Consider the following 25688-nt stretch of genomic DNA (forward strand, 5'->3'; position numbering starts at 1 on the left):
TATTGTGTAAAAAAAATCGATTTGATACATATGCAAATTACCCTGAGATGAGTCCTGTACGTGAGATGAGTCAGGGACCGGACTCATCTCAGGGTAATTTGCATATGTATCAAATCGTTTTTTTTACACAATAAAAGCACACAGAGCAATGGGGACTGGGTATTGCGGATGTGCTAGCAGTCATCTAGCAACCCATGTCCTCAGCTCTATACACAAAATCCCGGTGACAGGTTCCCTTTAATAATATTTTAGGTGCTATATTCCACCCATTCTCTACTTTGGTTGTCCACCTACAAACCACTTGTATGTATGTACGTACTCTGTTCCATGTGTGTCCAAAAAATGATGCATAGGGTAAAAGAACAAAATTTTTGATAGGTGCATCTAGACCTGAGGTATCCCATAACCTTTTTGGCACCGGTTGTTAAAGCTATTTTGCCATCTGCTAATATGTCCATGTATTTTTTACCATTTCTGCTTTGACCTCATGCTTGATGAATTATAATCTATTAATATATACATTTAATCTAATCTATGGATATTGTAGGCAAATGTTAAGAAATAGTCTAAACGTGGGTTTACAATGTCCGATTGTCGGGCAGATTATCGGCGATACACGTTCCTACGAATGCTCGTTCCCAGTCTGCCCTTCCTAAAGGTTCCGGAGATCACCTTGCTCATCCATTGGGTGAAATAATCGTTACTCTGGACACCGAAATTTTTGTTTCTGGGCAGCGGATAGTCTTGTCTAAACAGTGCTCTGCCGCCCAGAAACAGTGCAGCTGTACGCGCGATCACAGTACCCATTCATTGCATGTCCTTAAGGCAGGTTTTTGACGGTCCGATGGAGCGGCCCATTGTCGGGAAGGAAGTTTTCCTTCCTGACAGTCGGCTGCTTGTTCAGGGAAGGAGACTGCTGCGTTTACATGTGATCCCTCGTCCCCATACAGAATCATCGGCCGATCAATGGCACATTTAGATGGCTAATGCTTCTTCCCGATAATCTGGATGATTATTGGTTCATCTAAATCCAGGAGGTGATCGCTGCATGTCCAAACAGTGCTTCACCTCCACTAATGAGCAGGCGATTGTCACAAAGGAACGGTTCCTTCCCGACAACTGTGTGCTCGATTGCTGCATGTAAATGCAGTAAGTAGTCCAGCGCTGTGTCCTAGGTAGCCAACTCCGTTCAGGTTCACTTAGTGCTGCCTGCGCTTGCCTCCTCCAGATGTGAACAGGAAGTGTTGGTGTTTCACCACAAAAGGAATGCACGCCGTGGGCCAAGCTGAGCTCGTCATCCTCCTGCAGTGTCTCCCTGACGAGAAGTGCCTGCCCAGGGATGTCTTCTGTCACTTTGTGGAGATTTACCGGGAAGCATTGGCAGGTACGTGAAAGGATTTGTGAGGAGTTTGTAAAGACTGATGCTGTCGCAATTCACAGTGATGAGTGGAATGTGTATGCGCTCTGGGTAGCATCTGTGTGATAAATGGTTGTTTCCTTACGTGCATATTAATGTTTTTTCATAATTTGTACACACTAAAAACAATGTACACTGTTATATCACATATATGCAGATTCAGTGCCTTATGCCTGTCCTTCACCCTTAACTCCCTGCTTATTTATAGAGAACAGAACCTGAGGCACCAGGTCCCCGCACATCCGAGCCCTGGTGCACAGATGTACAGTGTTTTTGTGCTCTATATGTCCTAATAAAGAATTTTGCTTTTAGAGTGAATCTCCGTAATTTCACTGTGTCATTTGTAGGATGCACAGTTCTGTACTGAATAATTTAATCATACATTTTATACTGGATATTTCTCTACCTCATTAGAAGTGGTAAAAATAAAACAATTCTTTTCTCAAAACAATTTTTATTGTCAATAATGGATAGCCAATGACAACGACATATTGTGGACGCAGCCACTCAAGAGTTCTGAAAACATATAAATTCAGTAATCGGTGGGCGCAGCCACCACTTTGGTATATTGACAATTTTTGTATTTAAAGTAGAAAGTCCTATGTCACCCGCTCGGGTGCTGCCAACATAGAACTTAGGGAAACCATGGTAAGGAACCATAACATTAGTTCAGTAAGTTAAAATAAAACAATTCTGACTTCCCTCAGGCACCACTAGGGGGCACTTATCCTATTCCCAGTCTACGATAAAAATGTACCTCGTGGTTGCGTGCTGGTCCTGCGCCGCAACATACATTTTCGTCTAGGTAGTCTTGTGAGTGCACTCTCAAAATTGGCGACAGGAGCTGTGTAATGCATCCACTTCAATGGGAGCAGCGCTACCATTATTGACATGGAATTTTGTAATATGTTTAACATACCTGTATTTGCTTCCATCACAGGTAATATGATTGGAAACTTGGGACACTCGTTTGTCAGCCAAAGCTTCCTAGGCAGTAAGGAACATGGAGGGTTCCTGTATGTTACACCCACATACCAGTCCCTTCAAGACCTGGTACTTCCTTCACAGCCCTATCTGTTTGGAATCCTCATTCAGAAATGGGAGACACCGTGGGCCAAAGTTTTTCCCATGCGGCTCATGCTTCGCCTGGGAGCAGAGTATAGATGTGAGTGGAGATGCAGCGAGTGCTGCAAGGTTTTAATTTCTTGAATATTTAAGTGTCATAATTCATGTACAGAACACCTACTGTACCTATGACTCTGGATCAGTATTTTGTATGTCTATGCGCACCATTATTCCCCTGCTGTGCACCTGCAAACCAGCCATGGAGTGTATTAAGATGACTCCTGTGCATGCACACATAATGGAGAGAAGTCCTCTTTGCGTTCCATGGCTGGTTTGTTACATAGCAGGTAAATGGGGTGAGTATTCACATACAGATTGCTGATCTGGAGCCTGAGGCAGGTGTTCTGTTGTATTGTGGTTTGGAGGAGACAGATTCCCTTTAAAGCAGGCATGCTCAACCCGCGGCCCTCCAGCTGTTGCAAAACTACAACTCCCAGCATGCCCGAACAACCTACAGCTATCAGCCTACAGCATTGTGGGAGTTGTAGTTTTACAACAGCTGAAGGGCCACAGGTTGAGCATGCCTGCTTTAAAGGAACAGCCACGAATAAGTGCAGAGCACAAGGGGGTGGAGTGCTCCTTTAAAGCATTACAATTGTGTCCTTTGGTTAGTATTTTCACTTGTGTGTACTCCAATGATAGATATAACACAGCCTTTACTATTGAGTTCACAGAATTAGGGGTTGGCCCATCGCACACTTTGGTGGCATATCGCTAGGATATGCCACCAATGTCAGATAGGTGCAGGTCTCACCTCTGGGATCCACACACATCTCTAAAAAGGGGCCCCCATCGTGAAAGAGAGCGCACCACGCATGTGCAGCATGCTCTCCGTTCACTTCCATGGGAGTCCCAAAAAGAGCGCAGCGAGCACACACAGCTGTTTCTGGAACTCCCATAGAAGTGAATGGAGAGCGCACCGCTTCGTTCACCTCTATGGGAATTCTGGAAATAGCCAAGTCTGTGCTTTTTCAGCACTCCCATAGAAGTGAATGGAGGATGGCCGCGCTTACATGGTACGACCTTGTTTACTTTCGGGGGCCTGTTCTCGAGATGGGTGCGAGTCCCACCTCTGGCACCTGCATCACCAATGAGTGAGGTGGGCCAACCCCTTTAATGGTTTCGTATATTCTGCATGTATCACTGCAAAATGTTTACCAAACCAAGAATATAAAAGTTGTGTAATGTCCGCTGTGTTTCTGTGTAGTGTACCCCTGTCCGCTCTTCAGTGTCAGATTCCGGAAGCCGCTGTTCGGGGAGACTGGCCACACAATCATTAATGTCTTAGCAGTAAGTATCCGAACTTGTACATATTATTTATTTATTATTATTTTTTTGGCCTGAATTTCAGTTTTAGGCCTCATGCACACGACCGTTGTGTGCATTCGTGGCTGTTGTGCCGTTTTCAGTTTTTTTTTCGCTGACCCATTGACTTTAAATGGGTCCGTGGAAAAATCTGAAAATGCACCGTTTTGCAGCCGCATCCGTGATCCGTGTATCCTGTCCGTCAAAAAAATATGACCTGTCCTATTTTTTTGACGGACAACGGTTCACGGACCCATTCAAGTCAATGGGTCCGTGAAAAAACACGGATGCACACAAGATTGGCATCCGTGTCCGTGATCCGTAGCCGTAGGTTACTTTCATACAGACGGATCCGAAGATCCGTCTCCATAAAAGCCTTTTCAGAGCTGAGTTTTCACTTCGTGAAAACTCAGATCCGACAGTATATTCTAACACAGAGGCGTTCCCATAGTGATGGGGACGCTTCTAGTTAGAATATACAACGAACTGTGTACATGACTGCCCCCTGCTGCCTGGCAGCACCCGATCTCTTACAGGGGGCTGTGATCCGTACAATTAACCCCTCAGGTGCCGCACCAGAAGGGGTTAATTGTGCGTATCATAGCCCCCTGTAAGAGATCGGGTGCTGCCAGGCAGCAGGGGGCAGTCATGTACACAGTTTGTAGTATATTCTAACTAGAAGCGTCCCCATCACCATGGGAACGCCTCTGTGTTAGAATATACTGTCGGATATGAGTTTTCACGATGTAACTCAAATCCGATGGTATATTCTAACATAGAGGCGTTCCCATGGTGATGGGGACGCTTCAAGTTAAAATATACCATCGGATTGGAGAAAACTCCGATCCGATGGTATAAAAGGGACTCCTGACTTTACATTGAAAGTCAATGGGGACGGATCCGTTTGCAGTTGCACCATATTGTGTCAACGTCAAACGGATCCGTCCCCATTGACTTGCATTGTAATTCAGGACGGATCCGTTTGGATCCTCCAAAAATCAAGGAAGACCCACGGACGAAAAAAACTGTCACGGAACCACGTTTTGCGGGACGTTAAAAAAATACTGTCGTGTGCAGGAGGCCTTATACCTATTTTTAGTCTCTGTTTGATATTATACGCTAGTGTTCTTATCTTTGTAACTGGAGCATGTGAAAAAAATGACAAAATCTGTTCCAAGATTAACCTTTGTAGATTAGTGATAATAATGTGAATTTATGTCCTATATAAGCTAAAGAAACCAGAAACTTTTTTCAATTCTTTCTTTTTACTTTAGGATTTTCGAAATTACCAGTACACGCTGCCGGTCGTCCAGGGCTTGGTAGTAGATATGGAAGTCAGAAAAACCAGCATCAAGATCCCCAGCAATCGATACAATGAGGTTACCGCTGCTTCACTGTTAATGTTTGAACAGTACTAACATACAATACTATTTCTTTAACAGGGTTGTCCCAGATTTTTTTTTTTTTTTTACTGATGACCTATCCTGTGCTTGTCCTCTGGATAGGTCATCAGTATCTGATAGATGGGGTCCAACACCAGTCATCTGTTTGAGAAGGCAGCGGTGCTTGCAGTAGCGCAGCAACTTTCTCCAGCTTAGCCATGTTCATCGGTCACATGTCCTAGGCACAGCTCAACCCCATTGAAGTGAATGGGGCTGATCTGCGATACTGAGCACAGCTGCTATACAATGTACAGCACTGTGCTTGGTGAGCTGAGAGAAGTCCTCAGCACGAGTGCCAGTGTCTTCTCTAACAGCTAATCGGCGAGAGTCCCGGATGTTGGACCCTACAAGGGTTAAAAATCTGTCTGTTTTCTTTGAATCGCCTTCTCTGACGGCTCATGTGTAGCTGTTATCTCCGATCTCCTGACCTCATAAACACTCATTATAGCTCAATTCTTATCGAACTGATATGAATATTGCTTAAATAATTGTTTGAGATCAAGAGATAAGAGCTATGCATGAGCTCTCAGATGATGGGATTAAAAGAAAACAGACTGTCACAGCTTACAGACAGACTGATTTGTAACCCTTGCATCTCAGATTAACCCCTAAAATGGCAGATGTCGTGTCATTAAAGATGGCACCCGCTCTGGAACGGAGAGAACGCCATTGGAATCGGGTGACTGCAGTTTCACATAGCAGACACCCGTGGCTAATGTCTGAGACCACTTCATCTGAGAGTCCTAAAACCCGGAAGTGGATATTGGGGAAGGCGTTCCATGTAAGTAATGAGCCAGAGCTTCTACTAGGCTTCTAGGCTCATTACTTGTATATTACAATCAGGCCAGCATGTGGCAACACTGAATTGAATATAGTGATTTTTGTATCGGATAATGGAGAAAATTCCATTGCTCTATGCAAATTGCAATCTAATGACTGTGTTGGGGTCCACTTGGGGACCTAAAAAATAAAACAAATAGAATATAAAAATTGAAATCACCCCTCTCCCTTTCCCCAAATTAAATTCACAATAAATAAACAATAAAAAAATAAACATCATAGGCATCACCGTGTGCGGAAATGACAGTGCTATTAAAATTATAAAAAAAGATGTCCCATATGGTGAATGGCATAATAGAAAAAACTAAAAATGGCCAATTCGCAATTTTATTTCATCACTTTACCTCACAAAAAAATGGAATAAAATGTGATCAAAAAGTCATACACGCCACAAAATGGTGTAAATAAAAACTCCAGATAGACGTAACTATAAAAAGTTTATGGGGGTCAGAATATGGCGATGAAAATAGAAAAAAAAATATTTTTTTAGTTTTTTTTCCAGTATTAACGTAAGAAAAACCGACACAAATGTGTTTATCGCTGTAATCATTCCTACCTCGCTGTAATCATTCCTACCTGGAGAATGAAGAGCACAAGTCAGTCTTACCGCATAGTGAACGCTGTAAAAACGAAACCCATAAAACTGTGGCAGACATGCGGTTTTTTTTCCAGCTTCCCACTACAGCCAATGCATCATTAAATGTTGCCATTATAAAGTACAACTTGTTCCACACAAAAAAAGTCCTCATATGGCTATGTGAATGGAAAAATAAAAAAGTTATGGCTCTGGGAAGGCAGGAAGTGAAAAACAAAAACATAGAAATGGATAATTGCTCCATTGGAAAGAGATTAATAAAAAAAAAAAAAATTTGCCCAAAATGAGTAAAATGCAATCATATCAAAAATTTCCCCAAAGGTGTACATAGCCTTTTAAAGAGGGAACCTGATTTGAGAGTCCCCAGCCTACTGCCTGCCGTCTCTGAAGCTAGTCCTTTGTCAATTCTACAAAATGAATGTCAGTTCATGTAATACATGGACCTGCTGGCTCCAGCAGAGGAGAGCCAACGAGTGCTCTCTAATTTGGCTCACAAATCCAGAGTGGAGAGTGTTTGTCTATTGCTCTTTAGCCTAGAAGTGTTACATGCATCATGCTAAGTGTGCATCTGTTTCCATCTGTATACTGTATGTGTTACCAATGGTCAGTATCATCTTATTTGCACCATACACACGTGATGTGCTTTCACAGTGACCTCTGGACGTCATACTGAATTCCTATAAAAGACTACCAGACCGCATGGAGTCAATAGTACACTTTAATTGCAAAATTCCTAAGAAACAATCCATATACACTGATCACTCAAGATACAATGGCCTCAGGACACAATATTTTCAGCAGACAATGGTCTTTTCTGACCCATCGTAAGTTGAAACCAGACTCAACATACAATGTCTCAGACTCGGATCCAACCAATCAAGGCCACTTCTCTGGTAAACTAGCTGGATTAGTTGCTAGTTAGTAGCTATTCCCGACTGTTATAGTTAAGGACTTGTTTTATCTGTCTTAGTTATCTGCTTATTTTTCTTAAATCTTAATTTTCTCTTACCTTGGATGACATTTTGGGGCTTTGGAACCGATTACTCAACTTACAATGGTTTCAACATACAAGGCTCGCTCTGGAACCAATTAATATTGTAACTTGAGGGACCACTGTATTAAAAACAAGTGCAGGGAAAAAATGGCTGCATCAACCGGAAGGGGGCACAATTCACACAAATCCAACAAAATAATTTCAAGTTAAAGTGCAAGTGCCAGAAATGATAATACAAAATGTAAAGGACAGAATCAATTACCCATAGTGTGCCTCCACTGGGATGGTGCCAACCCCGACGCGCGTTTCGGCAAACCTTCAGACGAATGGGATGGCGCGTGTCTGGGTTTGCGCCGTACAGGAGGAGGCACACTATGGGTAATTGATTCTGTCCTTTACATTTTGTATCATCATTTTTTGCATTTTCACTTTAACTTGAAATTATTTTGTTGGATTTGTGTGAATTGTTACCATTGTGCCCCCTTCCGGTTGATGCCGCCATTTTCCTGCACTTGTTTTTAATATATGGATTTTTTTTTTTCTTATGAATTTTGCAAATAGTGTGCTATTGACTTCATGCGGTCTGGTAGTCTCTTATAGGAATTTGTATATATATTTTTTTGCCATAGGCATGTACGTATTGAGCAATACATGGTAGTTACCTAATGTGAGATAATTCTCAATTTTATCATTAAGGTCTGAGCCTCTATTTTGGTTGGGACGTCATACTGGACTGCATTCATCAGTGATGTAATTATCATGGGGCTGCATTCTGATGCCATGACATGATTCCTTATAAGAAGCCTGGGACGGGATTGGATCCTGTCAGAACAGAGCTTTCGGGAAATGTTTCCCTGCTTTATTCTGGTCGGATCTGATCACGTTCTTGGTATTTAACATACGCTTTCAAACAGAGCTGCTTTATGGCCGTCTGCAGCTATATCCGTTTACATTATAGAGAGAGAGTTGAGATGGTTTATCTTCCTTGCAGTTTGCAGTAAACTTTATTTTCTCTTTTCTTTGTTCTGTTTCTTTCTTGCTTCCTGATAATCAGATGATGAAAGCCATGAACAAATCTAATGAACATGTCCTGGCCGGGGGCACATGCTTCAACCAGAAGGCAGATTCCCACTTGGTGTGCGTGCAGAACGATGACGGCAATTACCAAACACAAGCCATCAGTATTCATAAGCAGCCACGCAAAGGTAATGACACGGCGTACATCTTTACATAAGGCCACATGCACAAGCCTGTATGCATTTTGTGGTCCGCAAACCGCGGATGAGGTCTGTGTGGCATCCGCATTTTTTATAGACCCATTGACTTCAAGGGTCTGCAGTCTGCATTTTGAAGCAAATCCTTTTGCGGAATGGACATACGGATGTGGACAGGGTCCGTATTTTGAGGATCCGCCAATTGTGGGCTGTAGAACTGATACAGTCGTGTGAATGTAGCCTAAAAGTCATCAAAACATTCTGGACTGGAAGATGGCAACAATGCTGATGTGGCTTCTCTGTATTTCTTCAGTTACCGGTTCCAGTTTCTTTGTCTTCAGTGGAGCACTTAAGCCGTCTTCTGGCTTCCTGGCAAAGTCTAGCATTGTAGAAGGTAAGCGAGCCCAGAGAACTGGCTGACCCGTTACATGTGCACTTGGCAGCTGAAGGCATCTGTGTTGGTCCCATGTTAATATGTGTCTGCATTGCTGAGAAAAATGAGCCTCTAGGAGCAAGGGGGGCATTGCCGTTACACCTAGAGGCTCTGTTCTCTGTGCAACTGCCACCCCTCTGCACTTTGACAGGGCCAGATGGGATGATGATTTCACTGCTGGCAGTTGCACAGAGAGCAGAGCCTCTAGGTGTAATAGCAATGCCCCCGTTGCTCCTAGAGGCTCATTTGCATATATTGAAACTTCATTTTTCTCAGCAATGCGGTCACATATGAACATGGACCCAACACAGATGTCTTCAGCTGCCAAGTGCACATGTAACAGGTCAGCCAGTGTCATAGGTGCAAATCTGCTGACAGATGTCCTTTAAATGGGTTAATGAAATGACTGCTATTCTTAACCCCTTAGTGACCATTAATGCACCTTTTTACTGACGTAAACCTATAGGGTTTTAGCTAAACAGCTGGTTTTTAATCATGTACCCAAAATGGTGCATTAAAAACTAGAACTTGTCCTGCAAAAAATAAGACCTCATACAAGTATATTGATGAAAAAACTAAAGTTATATCTCTTGGAATGCGATTTAAAAAAAAGTTTGCGTGGTCACTAAGGGGTTAATATGTCTTACAGCAGGTGCGTTGTCACTAAGGGGTTGATATGTCTTACAGCAGGTATCTGTGATAGCAAGAGCTTCCAAATACTATATGACACGAAATGTCCTTTATTAATGAAACAGTTATATTCTATGCTTCGTAATGTTTAGTTTTTGGCCTTTTGTCTATCTTCTGATTGGAAGACAGAAAGATCGACTGTAATCTATGGGGTGAAACGCATAGTAACTGTACAGTTTCCCTGCGACGCCACCGGACGGGAAATAATGCATTACATATTCACAATAGAAATCGGTGAAGCGCTTGGATGCTCCGGGGCCTTCACAGACAGGGGGAGAGATGCTTTTTCTAGTTGCTCTCCACTCTTGTTAATTGAAGAGGGCCCTGAGCGTGGAATTCCCACACTGACCCCAAGCCATTGCCATTCCGACGCTAGTCTGGTGCCCTGTTGCTTTTCCCTTCCTGGTCCAGGCTCGATACGCAGGAAATGCCTGGAAATGTCTGCACTGTGTGGGCATTCAGTGCCCATAGACACACTTCTCTGTGTGAAATATGTATGCTGTATGACATACTTTTTTTTCTGCATAAAAAAGGGCAATTGATTGAACTTTTCAATACAAGGAAAATAGTAGGCTAACATACAACTCAGACAGATGCCAGGTGAATGGGGGCTTACATAGACATTCGGCGTGTGTCATAAACATGTTGAGAACAAAACCCATTGTTAATGGCATTTGTAGAGGTCATATAATCAAAGCGAATAGATCATGTTCTCCATTATTCATTCTCTGTGTGTAGACGGAGTGATGGTTCAGATCACAGCGGAGAGCATGGATGCCCTAAGACAAGCCTTGCGGGAGATGAAAGACTTCACCATCACTTGTGGGAAGGCGGATGCCGAGGAGACGCAGGAACACGTCTATGTACAATGGGTGGAAGATGACAAAAACTTCAACAAGGGGTAAGAAGCTGTGAGGTGTGCAGTACTGTATTATATGGATGGAAACATGGCTATTCTGGTCATCTGTGTGGCTTGTTGTATCCAATCTGCTCTCTTTCCATAGTGTTTCCAGCCCAATTGATGGCAAAGCCTTGGAGTCTGTAACCAGCGTCAAGATTTCCCATGGCTCCGAATACAAAGCCAATGGCAAAATCATTCGTTGGACTGAGGTATGGATTATGGATGTATTGAGACAGGGAAAGAGGCTAATATAATGTAGAACACAGGAGAAGGGACATCCCAAAATTATGCTAAAATCTGAGCATAACATTATTTCATGGCTTCTTTTACCGTGCACGGCATGTACTACCACTACCCATTGCTCACTGCACTTGCAAACTAACGGCCCCTTTACATTGCTCAACGAGCAGACGGTTGTCGGGAAGGAAGGGTTCAATCCTAAAGATCACTGGCTCGTCAGTGAAGGAGAAACTGTATTTTCATGCAGCGATATCCTCTACGGTATACGGAGGAGCGATCACTAATTCTCTCACTTGCTCCATACACAATCATTGTTTGCCGGCAGCAGAGTGTTGTTTACACAGCACGATCTATTGCAGGAAGATGAATTAGATGACCGCATGAACGATCGTTTTGGCAGATTGTTACTGGCAGATTATCGCTAACGAGCATTCTTATGAATGCTTGTTAGAGATAATCTGCTCGATGTTCGGGCAGTGTAAAAGGGCCTTAAAGGGCATCTGTCAGCAGTTTTGTACCTATGACACTGGCTGACCTGTTACATGTGCGCTTGGCAGCTGAAGACATCTGTGTTGGTCCCATGTTCATATGTGCCCGCAGTGCTGAGAAAAATTATGTTTATATATATATATATATATATATATATGGGAATGAGCCTCTAGGAGCAATGGGGGAGTTGCCATTACTCCTAGAGGCTCTGCTCCCTCTGCATTTTGATTGACAGGACCAGGCGTGATCACATTTACACTACCTGGCTCTATAGAGGGTGTGGAAGTTGCAGAGAGAGCAGAGCCTCTAGGTGTAATGGCAACGCCCCCGTTGCTCCTAGAAGCTAATTTGCATAAATGAAAGCATCATTTTTCTCAGCAATGCGGGCACATATGAACTCGGGACCAACACAGATGCCTTCAGCTGCCAAGTGCACATGTAACAGGTCAGACAGTGTCATAGGTACAAATCTGCTGACAGATGCCCTGCAATTATGTTTAGCTGACACCGGTGCGAGGCTCATTACAAAACGCTGATACAGTGAAATGTTTCCATTGAGTGACAGCAAGTGGAGATCTTGAAAAGTATCCTCTGTGTAGTCATTAAGCTTTCCTTAAAACTAGAAAACCCACTTGAAAAGGAAACAAGCTGTAAGTCACATTTGTGCTAGACCTGCGGCCCTCCAGTTTTTGCGAAACTACAACTCCCAGCATGCCTGGACAGCATACAGCTATTAAGGCATTCTGAGAGTTGTAGTTTTGCAACAGCTGGAGGGCCACAGGTTGAGCATCCCTGTGCAAGACAGCCCTGGTTCCATAACTTTTACCTCTTGCAGGTATTTTTCTTGGACACTGAGGAACAGCAGAGTGGCCTTAGTGATCCCGCCGACCACAGTAGACTGACCGAAAATGTGGCCAAAGCTTTCTGTCTTGCACTTTGTCCACATCTCAAGCTACTAAAAGAAGATGGGATGACCAGACTGGGGTTGCGGGTCACTCTGGACTCAGACCAGGTAAGATTCGAGATCGGGGTTGTGGGTACTATGATGACGGGGTGAAGCTCAACCACAACATTGGCTTGTATTTGTGTTTTTTTTTTTTTCAGGTCGGATACCAAGCAGGAAGTAACGGGCAACCTCTGCCTCCTCGCTACACCCATGATTTGGACAGTGCCTTGGTGCCAGTGATACATGGGGGCACATGCCAGATAAATGAGGGCCCGGTAACCATGGAACTCATTTTTTATATCTTGGAAAACATCTCATAGGGATGAAATAAGTGCGTCCTCAAAAAAAAAAAAAAAAAGACAAACTGCCGCTGGCTGAACCATTTGCACTTTAATCATGGAAGATTCATGTGTTTTTTTTCTTTTGCTAACACTAGTAGTAGGTCAGGGTGCGAGAGGCGGACACAAGAATGCTTTAAACCTTCTATGCATTGCCAATGGACAGTGTCAGGTTGCAAAGAGAGGGCGAGCGGTGACATAGAAAATCTGCCGATCCCTGGGATTCGTTACACAGGAGATCCTGGATGAGGCAGAAGGGAGGGAGAAAGAGATGCAGAAAGACCCTCATAAGTGCAAGGCAACGAACGTCCTATATACAATCAGGAATCTCACTCTGACCTCATTGAAATCATCGCTGCAAACGTTTTCTGCTCGCGTACTATATCACTGTTTCATCCTCTTCAAGTTTACACTGTTAAAGACCAGCCTGAACCTCCTAACCGGTTTTGGTTTGTATCCTTATGTACAATGCATGGCAAGGAAGACCGAGATACATGGCCTGTAAGTGTTGATATCACCTCCCAGCGCAAGTGCATGAAACCAGTTGCTGATCGCTGCGCTGGTTCTTATTAGCAAAGGGCAGCAATATTATTTTATACTATTCAGGAGCGCACAAGTCATTTATTTTTTGGTCAACGTTGTCGTCTCATGGAGGCAAGCGGATCTGAGACGATGCGTTAAGCAGCTGATTTCCAAACCCATACCCGACCCTGCGATCCACCGGTGGACGGTGATGAGGTTACGTTTACATTACATGTTCGTCTTCGAGACCACAGGCTGCACTCTACAGTTCTGAACACTGCGTTCCGGTATTGGCAATCCTACGACAGCTGCAGTATTTCTGCCCGCGTGGCCACCAGACAGGATTCGGCCTGACACTATCCATAGAGCAGGACTGTTACGGGGGCGGCCATGGTTTAATGCACCAAATAAACTGCTTTAATTTATGTACATGAATTTCAGCTTCTGGAGAGCGATTCCCGACTCGCTCTCCTCTACCCGGTTGTCTGTTATCCTTCCCATATTTATTCACCATGTTAGTGTCCCAGTATTACATCTGTCATTTCATAAATTTACGGCGTCGTTACAGTAATTTACATTCTCACGTCTTTATGGGTTATCCAGCATCTAAGTGAACATCTTCTGTTCCTGGTATAGAAAGTCACGGTATTCTTACTGATCTAGTCTCCCCTGACGTGTATGTTTTTGTAAATCCTTGTAATCACCACAAATGGACAGTTTTTGCATTGTGTCTTTCATCTGTTATTCCTCCTGGAAATATGTGAGTAAATTGCTGGTTGTTACCCTTGTTGGAGTGGCCCACCAGGATCTTGCTCCGACCATAATGCACCCCAAATAAAATGCGCAGAGGATAGACCCTCATTTCCTCTGGTGGACCCAAGGGACTTCAGTCCGACACTGGTTGTCACCATTCTTCTTCTTATGTGCACATACTTTAACCAAACACCCTATTAAAAGGGTTGTCCCACTAAAAATATTCAACGTTTTTTCAAACCAGCACTTGGATCTGAATACGTTTTTGTAATTGCATGAGTTGTTGTTCACTGAAATCTATCTGCGTAGCGCCACCTACTGTTTGCCCCTTTTTTTTTTTATTCTCTGTCCCGTTCACTGATGTTGATGTACAGGCTCAGTCCCAGCCTTCAACTGCCAGCAGCTGCAGCAGAAAGGACATGCTCCCCGAGCTGTGAAAGGGAGAGAGCTGCAGCAGAAAGTGCACGCCCCCTGAGCTGCCTGCTTGAAATAAATCTAGCAGAGCAATTGGAGCTATGAATGTGGAGATCTCTGGATCCATGGGAGATACAGGGCTGGTTCAAAGTTTGTTAGAAAGAGACTGTCATGCCCTATATGAGATCTGATTTTCATTTTTTTTATTTACATTAATCATGACATAACTAGTGTTGAGCGAACTTCTGTTTTAAGTTCGGCTTCCGGTTAGCGGAGAATCCCGATATGGATTCCGAATACCGTTGTGGTCCGTGGTAGCGGAATCAATAATGGCCGATTATTGATTCCGCTACCACGGACCACAACGGAATTCGGAATCCATATCGGGATTCTCCGCTAACCGGAAGCCGAACTTAAAACAGAAGTTCGCTCAACACTAGACATAACCTTTCTAACATAGGGAAGAGTTGTCCATATATTCATACATTTCCAGGAGGAGTAACAAAGGAATGGCACAATGCAGAGTTCTAAGTAAAGGTGTTTCATGCTGAATGCAAGTAAGTTAGTAAAGCAGACATGTCAGACAATGGTGACGGGTCCTCTGAAGAGGTGTCATCTATATTCACAGCTTCTGGTCAGACTCTGGCAGTAATCAATTTGATCCCCCGTTGGGTACGTCCTATACCGGGAGGCCCCGATGCTCCACTGGATGGTAAGTAAAGATCCCCTTTAGGGTCCATTCACACGTCCTGTTTTTTTTCATCCTGAAAAACGGTCCGTTTTTTGCGGATCCGTTGTTCCTGAAAATGTTTCCGTATGTCATCCGTTTTTTTGCGGATCCGCAAAAAACGGAAACATGTATACATTTCAATAATCAAATAAAGTTGTTTGAATTTCTTTGAAAAAAAATTGAAAAAAAAAAATATATATTTGTTATGTGTTTCCAGGAACGGAATCCGCAAAAAACGGATGACATACGGAATGTCATCCGTTTTTTGCAGATCCATTGACTTTGTATTGTACCAGGATCCGATTTTTCAGGACAAGAATAGGACATGTTTTATATTTAAACGGACATGCGGAACGGAACAACGGAAACGGACAGCACACATTGTGCTGTCCGATTTTTTCCAGGACCCATTGAAAATGAATGGGTCCAGATCTGGTCCTGATCTGTTCCTGAAAAAACGGAACAGATCAGGAAAGAAAAAACGGACGTGTGAATGGACCCTTAGGCTGGATTCACACACAGCATTTTTCCTTTTTTTTTTTTTTTTTTTTTTTTTGTGGCATTTGTTGCTGTTTTGTAACAGTTTTTTTTCCTTTGTCCAAAATGATGCAGAGGGATGTTACCTTAAATTCAGCAGCAAATTATTAAAAAAGTGTGTTTTACATTTTTTTTTTATTTTTTTTTCCCAAAAATGTATCATGCTTTCATTATGGTGCTTTTTTTCCCCCCATAGACTTCTTCACAGGACTTGAAAAAACACTAATGAAAATACCCCCAAAAATGCTTAAAATTAATTGCCTTTTTTATGTATTTAAAACACTAACAAAGTAGTACAAGTGATGAAGCCGTAAAAGTGGGTTTTCCTGGACCAATCTATTGATGGCCTTATCCATAGAGTAGATCATACGTATCAGATGGCTGGCAGGCCGATACCTGGCACCCTTTACAGATGGGATGTTAGCGGCAGCTTCAGTTCCAGAAGTAAACCGTGTATGGAGCTTCATTTCCCTTAAAGGGAACTCGTCAGCAGAAAGTCACCTATTTAAGTCTCGTTTTTAAGTTTAATGTATTTTTAAAGAATGTTGATGGTTATTTTTAATTTTCCATGTCAATATCTATAATTTAAAAAAAGGATAAAATCCTGCAGTTTTCGAACTGGCCACTAAGCCTAATAGGCGCCACTGTAGATTATACTTACCCCGCTCCCCAGCACCCGCGTCGCTTCTGATGCCCGCACGGCCACCCCTGCATCTCCCAGTCGCACGGATCAAAACATCCAGTAGCAGGCCACGACGGGAACGAGCCTCCCTAGCATCACTGGTGCAGCTAGGGAGGCTCGTTCCCATCGCGGCCTGCTAGTGGCTGCCCCACCCCCACGCCGGATGTTTTCATCCATGTGACAGGGAGATGTAGTGGTGGCCGTGCGGGCATCAGAAGTGACGCGGGTGCTATAGGTCATGTATAACCCCTTTAAGAAAATTGCTTTACGGCAGCCCCATGGTCCATAGACACAATGGTCAGGAGGGGAGCTCACTGACTTCTATGGTAGAGTTTTCTAGGCTCTGTGACCTGTGCAGAGGTCATTGTACAAGGACAGAATAGATAAATTCTGCCATCAGAAAATAAAAGCAGATGTTTGTGCCGCTATCTGGCAGATAACATTTTGGTGACATTTCCTTTAAATAGGAGCATCAGCTGCAGTACCTGAAAATGACCACTACTCAGTGTACGGCGCTGTGGTGTTCTTGCTCTGTACATTGTTTACTTCAACAATTGCACTGCTGCTGCTGATCATGGGGGCGCCAGGCGTCGGACCCCCAAACAATATGGTTAACCTACCCTGTGGGTTAGGTCATCAGATTGTAGGCCTCAGGAAAACCCTTTAAGAAGGTATTAACGTCTTAGCTTGACTATAAGGATTACTTATTTTATAATTCAGGGTTCTAAGCCCAGAGGTGTCTTGAGTAGAGGCGATTGCTATAAGTAAAGTACGTTACTTCAAGAAATATGAGCTGCCAACATCTTAACCTCCAAAAGGGGTTATCCCTCCACCCCCAAAAAATAATAATAATTTGCCTGCTGTTGACAGGGTAGGTGATTAATGTTGGATCTCTGGGGATCCCACCACTGAGACACCCAGTGATTGCGAGAATGAAGGGGTCCAGGTCCTGTCTTTAAATGGAGTGGTAGTGCGCATGTCCGTTCACTGCTCCATTGATTTGTATGGACCCGTTGTAGACAATGCTATGGATGTCAATGATACCGCTGACCAACATGTGCATTACTGCTTCATTTAGACAGCGGCTGCGGGGACCCTCCGTTCTCGTGATTGCTAGGGCTGCTGGTGACGTAGATAGAGAATCAGGTTCATCCATTGGCTTTTTAAAAAAAAAAACGAAGATTTTTGAGATTTAAAAAAATGGCTATTTTCTTCCAGAATCACTCAAAGGAACCTGTCACATTGAGTATGCGTCCGGTCTGTCGGCAGCTTGATATGGTTTTGTGGGAAAAGATTAAGTTAAACTAGCCTTAATTTCACTTTAAAGGGGTTTTCCAATTTTTTTTTATATTTCTTTTGACTGATGAACTATAGGCCATCAGTATCTGATCTGCACTGGATTTAGTGCAGTGGTTTTCCTGCAGCTTTCCCTAGGCCATGTGATGTCACGTCCATCGGTCATGTCCTAGGAGTAGCTCAGCCCCCTTGAAGTGAATGGGGCTGAGTGCGATACCATGCACAGGTGCTATACAATATACGGTGCTGTGCATGCTGAGAAGGTGCTACCGGTGCCTTCTCAAACAGCTGATTGGCAGGGGTCCCGGGTGTCGGACCTAGAGATGAGCGAATTTCAGATTTTGGAATTCGTTCACACTTTGTTTGGTGGTAAAAGGTGAATTGCTTTATGGATTCCGTTACCACGGACCATAACACAATTCTATGATGGAATGCATAACGTAATGCCTTTAGAGGCATTCCGTCATAATAGAAGTCTATTATTCATTGTGTATCTGCTGCGTGGCCCTTTTAGATGTTGCCCTAGATCAGTAGCACCCGTGTGCACATTTATATACCCGGGGTTATATTCCATTTCACTTCTGATGTAGCTGGCACGGTCATGTCAGCGTTACATAAATGTGCTATTCCTCTGCAACGCCTGAACCACCATGATGGTCTGACCCGGCTGCTGCTCGGATTGCCCAAAGAGCCATATTCCTATAATCTCATATAGAATAGGCCATGTTGTAGCAATATCCTGGGATTATGCAATCACTTCATGGATGGCGGGGAGGGGGGTGGATTTTGGAACCTAAAAGCAGTATTATATATAATATAGGATTAACTTCATGGTCGTGTATATGGGGAAAGTCGTTGGCGAGTTGATATTTTCAATATGCAAAATGAATAGTCATTACTTAGCCTCGTGGTTATCCTTGGACAAATCTCTCAAAACCGCTCCGTCCCCTGAGCTCCCAGCAGCCCTTCCCATATACTCCTCCAGTCACTGGTCCCAGTATCATAGCCCCTCCTGTGTGTACATAAGACTTTCTACAATGCCGATTCTCAGTCGCTGTAAATCTGGGACATTATAGAAGAAATCTCTCTGCCTTTGTAACTCTGAGAATGTCTTATCTGTTGGACAATTAAACATGCCATCTGTCTTGTGTGTCCTGAATCCTGTTTTTTATTTTTATTTCCTGTGTGTTTGTTTCTTGTCCATGATATCACTAGCGTTCCTAAACTGCACGCTGCCGGAAACGGCCATTTAATTTCCATGCCTACCGGTCGCTTTCTATATGCTGCAGGAGAGACGGTGAAATGTGGGGGAGGCAGGTTTTATTATAAGGTCCGGTGCTTGTGTGTGGTCTTGCGGCCCAGTTCCTAGGACTGTGCTGCAATACCGGACACAGCCCGTGGACGGAAGTGGTGCATTTTCTAGTGGAAAAAGGATGAGGATTTTGCAGTAGGAAATATATGGAGTCCACGTTAATCTGTCATGAGTTTTAGAAATAGTTGGCCACACCCCTTCCCAAATATGTGAGTAATTTAATATATGCCACGTAGCTCCAGCCTAATCCACCTCATTTAGTGAAGCCATTAGAACAGGGATCAGCAGCCTCCGGCACTTCAGCTGTTCTGAGACTGCAACTCCCAGCATCCTCTTTTCACTTGTATAGGAGTTACAAGAACAGCTAAGTGTGCATGCTGGGAGTTGTAGTTTCACACCAGCTGGAGTGGTGAAGGTTGCTGGTTCTTGCATTAGAGGCTCCCTGATTTGCATTTCAGACTGGGAAAGGGTCCTAGCTGTAGTGTTCCTCAATTGGTTTAATAGCAGTAAGCCTCCCCTTCCCAAAAATAAATCCCTGCATAATCACTACTTTCCCACAGAGGTCTGGTTTGCACAATCAGATCATATACATACACGTTTGGATTATATAAGATGCAGCTTTTATAAGCTATTTCAATCTTACATATTGGGATGTTCTAGATCTGATTGTGAGCACCTTTGCAGTAAATGCAGACATGGCAGATTTGGGGTCATGTTGCATGGTTTTTTGCAAGTCCCATTCAGATGAACGGGATAGTCACAGACGTTTCAGCAACAATTCTGCAGTGTGTGAATTCACCCTTGGGCTACTTGCAGAACATGAACCTTTTTCCCGTGCGGAAAAAAACGCAGCATAGTACAGTACCAGCAAAGTGTATGAGATTCAAGAAATCTTATGTACCCTGTACTAATGTTTTTTTCTGCCTAGAAATTGATCTGCCATGCGGATTTCCAGCTCCGCAGCATGTCAATTATATTTGTGGTTTTAGCTGCAGATTCCGCCCTTTTCAAATCAAGGGTGAGATCTGCAGCAAAATGGCACCAACCAGTTTTTTGGTGCAAAAATGCGAAGAAAGCAGCTTGGAAATTTGGGTGGCTCTTCTGCACACATTCACCTATACCAGTGTACAGGTACCCTTACTGGGGATTGTATGTGATACGAAACACATGGCTACCTTTTTCTAGAATGGAAGGGAGGGGGGGGGGGGCTATGCAGTACAACAGGTCCTGATCTTAGACCTAAGCAGCATGATTTACTGAACCCTTGATTTCATAAATTGTACTCCTGTCCCTGATGATGGGCTTATAGTGCAGTTGCCACCCTGTCAGGAAATCTCTCATTTTGAGCGTGACCATTTGAGTCAATGTACTGCTGTTGGGTGCACTTTCCATGCCCGGCTATCGTTGTGTAAGGTCACTTGGACCAACCTGTATTGGAAAATCAAAGCTGAACCTTTATAACAATCAAAAACATCCCAATTTTATGGTGTCCTCTTAACTTGGTATATGAGATGGTTTTTTTTTAGGGGGGGTGGCGGCGACACCCCTGTGCCTCCTGTGTATGCGCGGATTGGTCCATTTTCTATGTTGACTGTTGCATGCAATAACTTTGCTGCATAAATACGTATGATGGATGGCACATAGTGACAATTTCCTCACTGTTTTCCTAAGGAGGGGGTGTCTACGATTGGAGAATGGGATCTGCTTTTTATTTTTCAGAAGCAGCGCCTCTCTTGCCCATCGACACATTAGATATTGCAGCTCAACTGCATTCGTGCAACACCAGACACAGTCAGTGGTCAAGAATAGTGCGGTGTTAGGAGGAGGGGGTAAGCAGACCCTATTTTCTAATCCTGGAGAACCCCTTAAATCACAACACACGATTGCTTTAATTTATGCAAACATCTGGGGAGAGTTGGCTAGTAGATGTGTGCCTGGCAGGTATGATACCTATTCTCCCATGTACAGTGCATTCAGAGGGTATCTAAGCATGTGACAACTGCATGGCTATCACTGGATTTTTACAAGCTCCCCAGGAAGATCCTATGATACCTCACTTGTTCTGATGAAAAAAAACTAACAAAAAAAAAAAAAATTAATTTGCTTTCTCCATTGGTTGAGTACAATCATTATGTAACATGGTTTTTTTGACTATAAAATGTATTTTTCTTTTAATAAACAAATTTTATTTTGTAATGCAAAAGGTTAATATTGTATTTTCTACAACGTGGAGCCTGAAAGCAGACAGACAGAAAAGGTGCCCCAATTTCAATTTATTTTATTATGCAGTAGATACAACAGCGCCATAAAGTACCGTCCAGTGAGATAATAAATCAAAATCAAAAATGGCTTCCTTTAACAGTCTGAACATTTAGGCTTTACACATGGCACAAACATCTCAATGAAGGTGATAAACTACGTAAATAAAAAGCGTCGAAAACTGTTTTGTCAAAGGCCTGCAACCAGGGTGTTTGGCCTGAAAGGGTTAATCTGCATATGACTTCTGTTGTCGTCTCCAACCTGTGGTCCTCGCAAGATGACTGCTCCCAGCGTGCCGGGTGTTGTCATTTTGCAATGGCTGGAGAGCCCCAGGTTGAGAACTACTGCCGCAGAGATACAGCCCGTCTTAAAAGGCACAAAGAACAGACAAAGCTGGAAACGTACGTGACGGAACTCAATGACCCCCACAGTCTACAGACTGAATCGGTTAAAGGCACTTACAGGGAAAGACAGAGCCTCTCCCTGCCAGAGTAGTCATGCTTGGGTGATCCCTACAAGGGTACGTCCTTGTCACTGATGCCACCTGTGTGGGTGAAGAAGTGACTACGACACCCTTAAGTCAGGGTGATTCAACACCAATTCCTACATATAGAATGGTCTCAGTGCAGCTGTTTCTTCAGGGCACAAGCCTCTGTAAATGAATCTGTAACTTGATTACAGCTATGTATGCCCGATGAGCTGTGCCGGCCAGGAGAATTAGCATTTCAGCACCAAAAGCAAATCCATAGTGGAAAAATTCCCCCAGCAAGAAGAAGCATTTGAACTGCATTGTATAGGGTTCATCAATAAACCCGCTTCTTGCCAGAATAGTGTTTCGCAACCAAGCAGCTGCTAGTTTCGTTCCTGTACCTCCTTGGCTTTGTATCGCACTGGTTTCTGATAATCAGATTAGAAAATCCTGATTTACATTCAACACATGAAAAGCCAGAGGTTACGTAAGAGAGAGAGACACCAAGCTCTATTGTTAGTAAGGTGGAGGGGCCGGCTTGGTGTATGGGCCATGGCGGCGGACATTCTGCAGTGATAAATTAATGTGATCCTTGGATCTAGACGGCCTTCCCCTGATGTGCTTTGATGCTGTGGGACATCCTTTGGTATGCAACTCCTGTCTCGGCCTGTAAGACTCCTGTCTTAGCAGGCTATCATGGGAGTGAAAAGGCAGCATCTTCATTGCACCGTCTCAACTCACTGTTTAAAAAAAAAAAAACATTACAGTGCATTATTACAACCCTTTTTTTTTTTTTTTTTTTTTTTTTTTTTACTATAGTGTGTAGCGCTCCTATGCAGACCAAAGGCCCTGTTTGCAAAGGCAAAATCTGCTGCAGGAACCTCTCTGGTTTCTCAGTTTGAAAGTGCTGCATCAGCTTGTGATTAAACCCCGTTCAATGGAGTTAAACTGCGAGCAGACACCCACTGCCATTTCCAGCGGTGTCTGTGTGCCAAGAACATATATGTCCATTCTTGGAATGGTCACAGCTACGGATGAGCGAATAGACTTCGGATGAAACATCCAAAGTCGATTTGCATAAAACTTTGTAATACGGTACTGAGCTCCTGCTCCGTACAGTATTAGCACAATGTATTGGCTCCGATGAGCAAAGTTACCACTTGGAACCGAACCAGAGTTCGGGAAATGTTTTTTTTACAGTACAAATTAATTTATGAAGTTATTGCACAAAGTCTCGCGAGACTTCACGAAGCAATAAATTCGGCTCATTGAAGCGAATGCTCCGTACAGTATTAGGGTCCATTCACACGTCCGCAATTTCATTCCGCATTTTGTGGAACGGAATTGTGAACCCATTCATTTCTATGGGGCAGCACGATGTGCTGCCTGGATACGGAACTGCGGACCCGCACTTCCGGATCCGCAATTCTGTACCCGAAAAAAATAGAACATGTCCAATTCTTGTTCGCAATTGCGGACAAGAATAGGCATATTCTAATAGTGCCGGCAATGTGCGGTCCGCAAAATGTGGACGTCTGAATAGAGCCTTAGAACTAAGTTTTATGCAAATCGACTTTGGATGTTTCATCCGAAGTCGATTCACTCATCCCTAGTCACAGCCATAAACTGTCACCACATAAACAGCAGCGCCATCCCCTATTGAAAACAATGGGAGGTGTAGATCACAGAATCTGTGCCAAAAGCTGCCTGCAAATGACTCCATGTGAACAGTTCCTAAGTGTCTCTTATTCCCGGCACAGTCTGATCCGTGTTACTCCACTACCTTTGCTTCCTCTTATTTTTTCAAGTTTATCTGCTTCTTGTAGTTGATCAAGAAGGAGTGAAGTGAGACAAGTATGCAAATCTGACTACAGGGTTTGTTTGTAGTCTGTAACCATGGAAACAGCAAGAGAAGTCAGACTCTGTGGACTAATAAGGCTATTAATTACAGTTATAATTACCTTCCTTGTCACTGGATCCATCACCAGCCATTTCTCTGTCACCATCTGAAGGTCTTGTCCATTCAGAGGCTCTCTGAGCCGAATCTTAACTTCCAGCTTCCCCCCTGTTGATTTTCTTCCGTCAAACACCTGAAACAAGAGGATTTTTTATAAAGAAAAAGGTCTTCAGTTGTAAATCTCCCCATCACAGATGAGAGTGCTTATGCAGAGTATACGGTCATACCCCAAAGCAGTTTTCCTGCTTCTCTCAGATGGGATATTGATGTTTTTGGCAACATAAGATATATATACACAGACAAGCTTTATGATAGACTATCTGCAGACTGCGATTAGAAAAAGGGTTTGTTTGTTTTTAACCTGTCGATAGCTAGTATTACAGTGAATGGAGCTTATCTGCAATACCAGACACCTCCTGTGGGTGGCACTGTTTATACAGAAAAACAAAATTGCAGATCCCTTTTTTATAATAACATTAAAGAGCATCTGTCAGCAGGATCAACCCTAGTAAACAAGGCATAAAGCCTGGTATGGCTGAGCTTGCCGTTTAAAACCATACCTTACTTATGCTGATCTGCTATTCTGTTATAGCGAAATCAGTGTTTTAATTCATATACAAATAGGGCTTATGTGCTCCAAGGGTGGACCCTAGCAATTTGGTGCACCTTAACTCCTCCACTCTGGCACTGCCCTTTCCTCGACAGACAAGGCTAGGCATCAGCAGCGTCATTTCCCCTGGCCCTAGCCATCAACTGAAGGGAGGAGTCTCCAGCGTTGCGGGGTAAAGGAGAAAAGGTGCACAGAGCGGCTAGGGCCGGCCCTAGGTGCATTGTAGGCTCTGGACACCTTTTGGGAATACGTATTATACTTGCATTTTACTTATTTTGGACTACAATAATTTTTCCAATTGGTCTTTATTACACATTTTCAACAGTTTGTTTTATTCAGGCTTCGGTTTCACTGCATCTGCAGACTGTTGCTTCTCCTCCTCAGTAAAACCCGTCAGAGAACTACTCTGTCGTCTCGATCTATAGCCCTTCTATATAGTTCCCGGACAGCTTATACGCACTCATTAAATTCTTATCAAACTGAAAAGAAGCTAGCTTAAATGAGTGTTTGTGAGCTGTCAGGAAACTAGACATAAGGGGTACACATTGAGCCGTCAGAGCAGTGAAACTGAATGCGGTAGAAGACAATTTTTTTTAACAAAAGACCATTTAAAAAAAAGTTGGGAGTCCAAAGTAGAAAACAATAATAATAATAATAAATAAAATCCTCCTCGCGTGCATATGAAGTAAAACAGTGATTTCTCCACACAGCACAATTAGTGTTGAGCGAAGCGAGCGTCGAATCCAAGATCTGAAGTCGATTCGTTCAGAACTTCGATTGAATGCTGTACAGAGATCCGTCTCATGTATGGGCTCCGGCGAGGGAAATCGGTTCTCACCGAAGTCTCGCTGGAATAACTTTGGACTTCAAATTTTAAACTTGAAAAACATTTTAAAACTTTGATCTGAAGTCGGCTTAGATACCGAGGTACCATCCGGTACTGAAGCAGACTTCGGATTGAACATTTAAAATGGTTTTCAAGTTTAAAAATTGAAGTCCAAAGTTATTCTGGCGAGACTTAGGTGACAAAGAATTTTACCTCGCTGGAGCCCATACATTTTAATGCTGTACGGGACAGATCTCCATACAGCATTCAAACTAAGTTTTTAACTAATCGACTTTGGATCTTTGATTCGCTCAACACTAAGCACAATTGATCTTTTAATAATAGGAATGCT

General features: G+C 43.3%; 2 protein-coding genes across 4 annotated transcripts in view; one reads left to right on the forward strand and one right to left on the reverse strand.

The window, feature by feature from the left end:
- The window catches only part of ZFYVE9 (zinc finger FYVE-type containing 9), a 39691-nt gene extending 25629 nt beyond the window's left edge, over positions 1-14062 (forward strand). Inside the window, exons 9-18 of the mRNA XM_044301588.1 lie at positions 1229-1384; positions 2358-2582; positions 3750-3832; positions 5122-5226; positions 8773-8923; positions 9246-9326; positions 10794-10956; positions 11060-11165; positions 12521-12697; positions 12790-14062. Coding sequence (XP_044157523.1) covers positions 1229-1384; positions 2358-2582; positions 3750-3832; positions 5122-5226; positions 8773-8923; positions 9246-9326; positions 10794-10956; positions 11060-11165; positions 12521-12697; positions 12790-12951 — 1409 coding nt within the window. The 3' untranslated portion in view covers positions 12952-14062. The remainder of the gene's footprint in view (positions 1-1228; positions 1385-2357; positions 2583-3749; positions 3833-5121; positions 5227-8772; positions 8924-9245; positions 9327-10793; positions 10957-11059; positions 11166-12520; positions 12698-12789) is intronic.
- A 7414-nt stretch (positions 14063-21476) lies between these two features.
- The window catches only part of CC2D1B (coiled-coil and C2 domain containing 1B), a 48355-nt gene continuing 44143 nt past the window's right edge, over positions 21477-25688 (reverse strand). For all 3 annotated transcript variants that reach the window (XM_044302271.1, XM_044302269.1, XM_044302268.1), the window contains exons 24-25: positions 23905-24033; positions 21477-22683 (exon numbers count right to left, since the gene is read on the reverse strand). In XM_044302271.1, the coding sequence (XP_044158206.1) occupies positions 22681-22683; positions 23905-24033 (132 nt within the window). In that variant the 3' untranslated portion in view covers positions 21477-22680. The remainder of the gene's footprint in view (positions 22684-23904; positions 24034-25688) is intronic.

This window comes from Bufo gargarizans, chromosome 7 (assembly GCF_014858855.1).
Source record: "Bufo gargarizans isolate SCDJY-AF-19 chromosome 7, ASM1485885v1, whole genome shotgun sequence".
Lineage (NCBI taxonomy): Eukaryota > Metazoa > Chordata > Amphibia > Anura > Bufonidae > Bufo > Bufo gargarizans.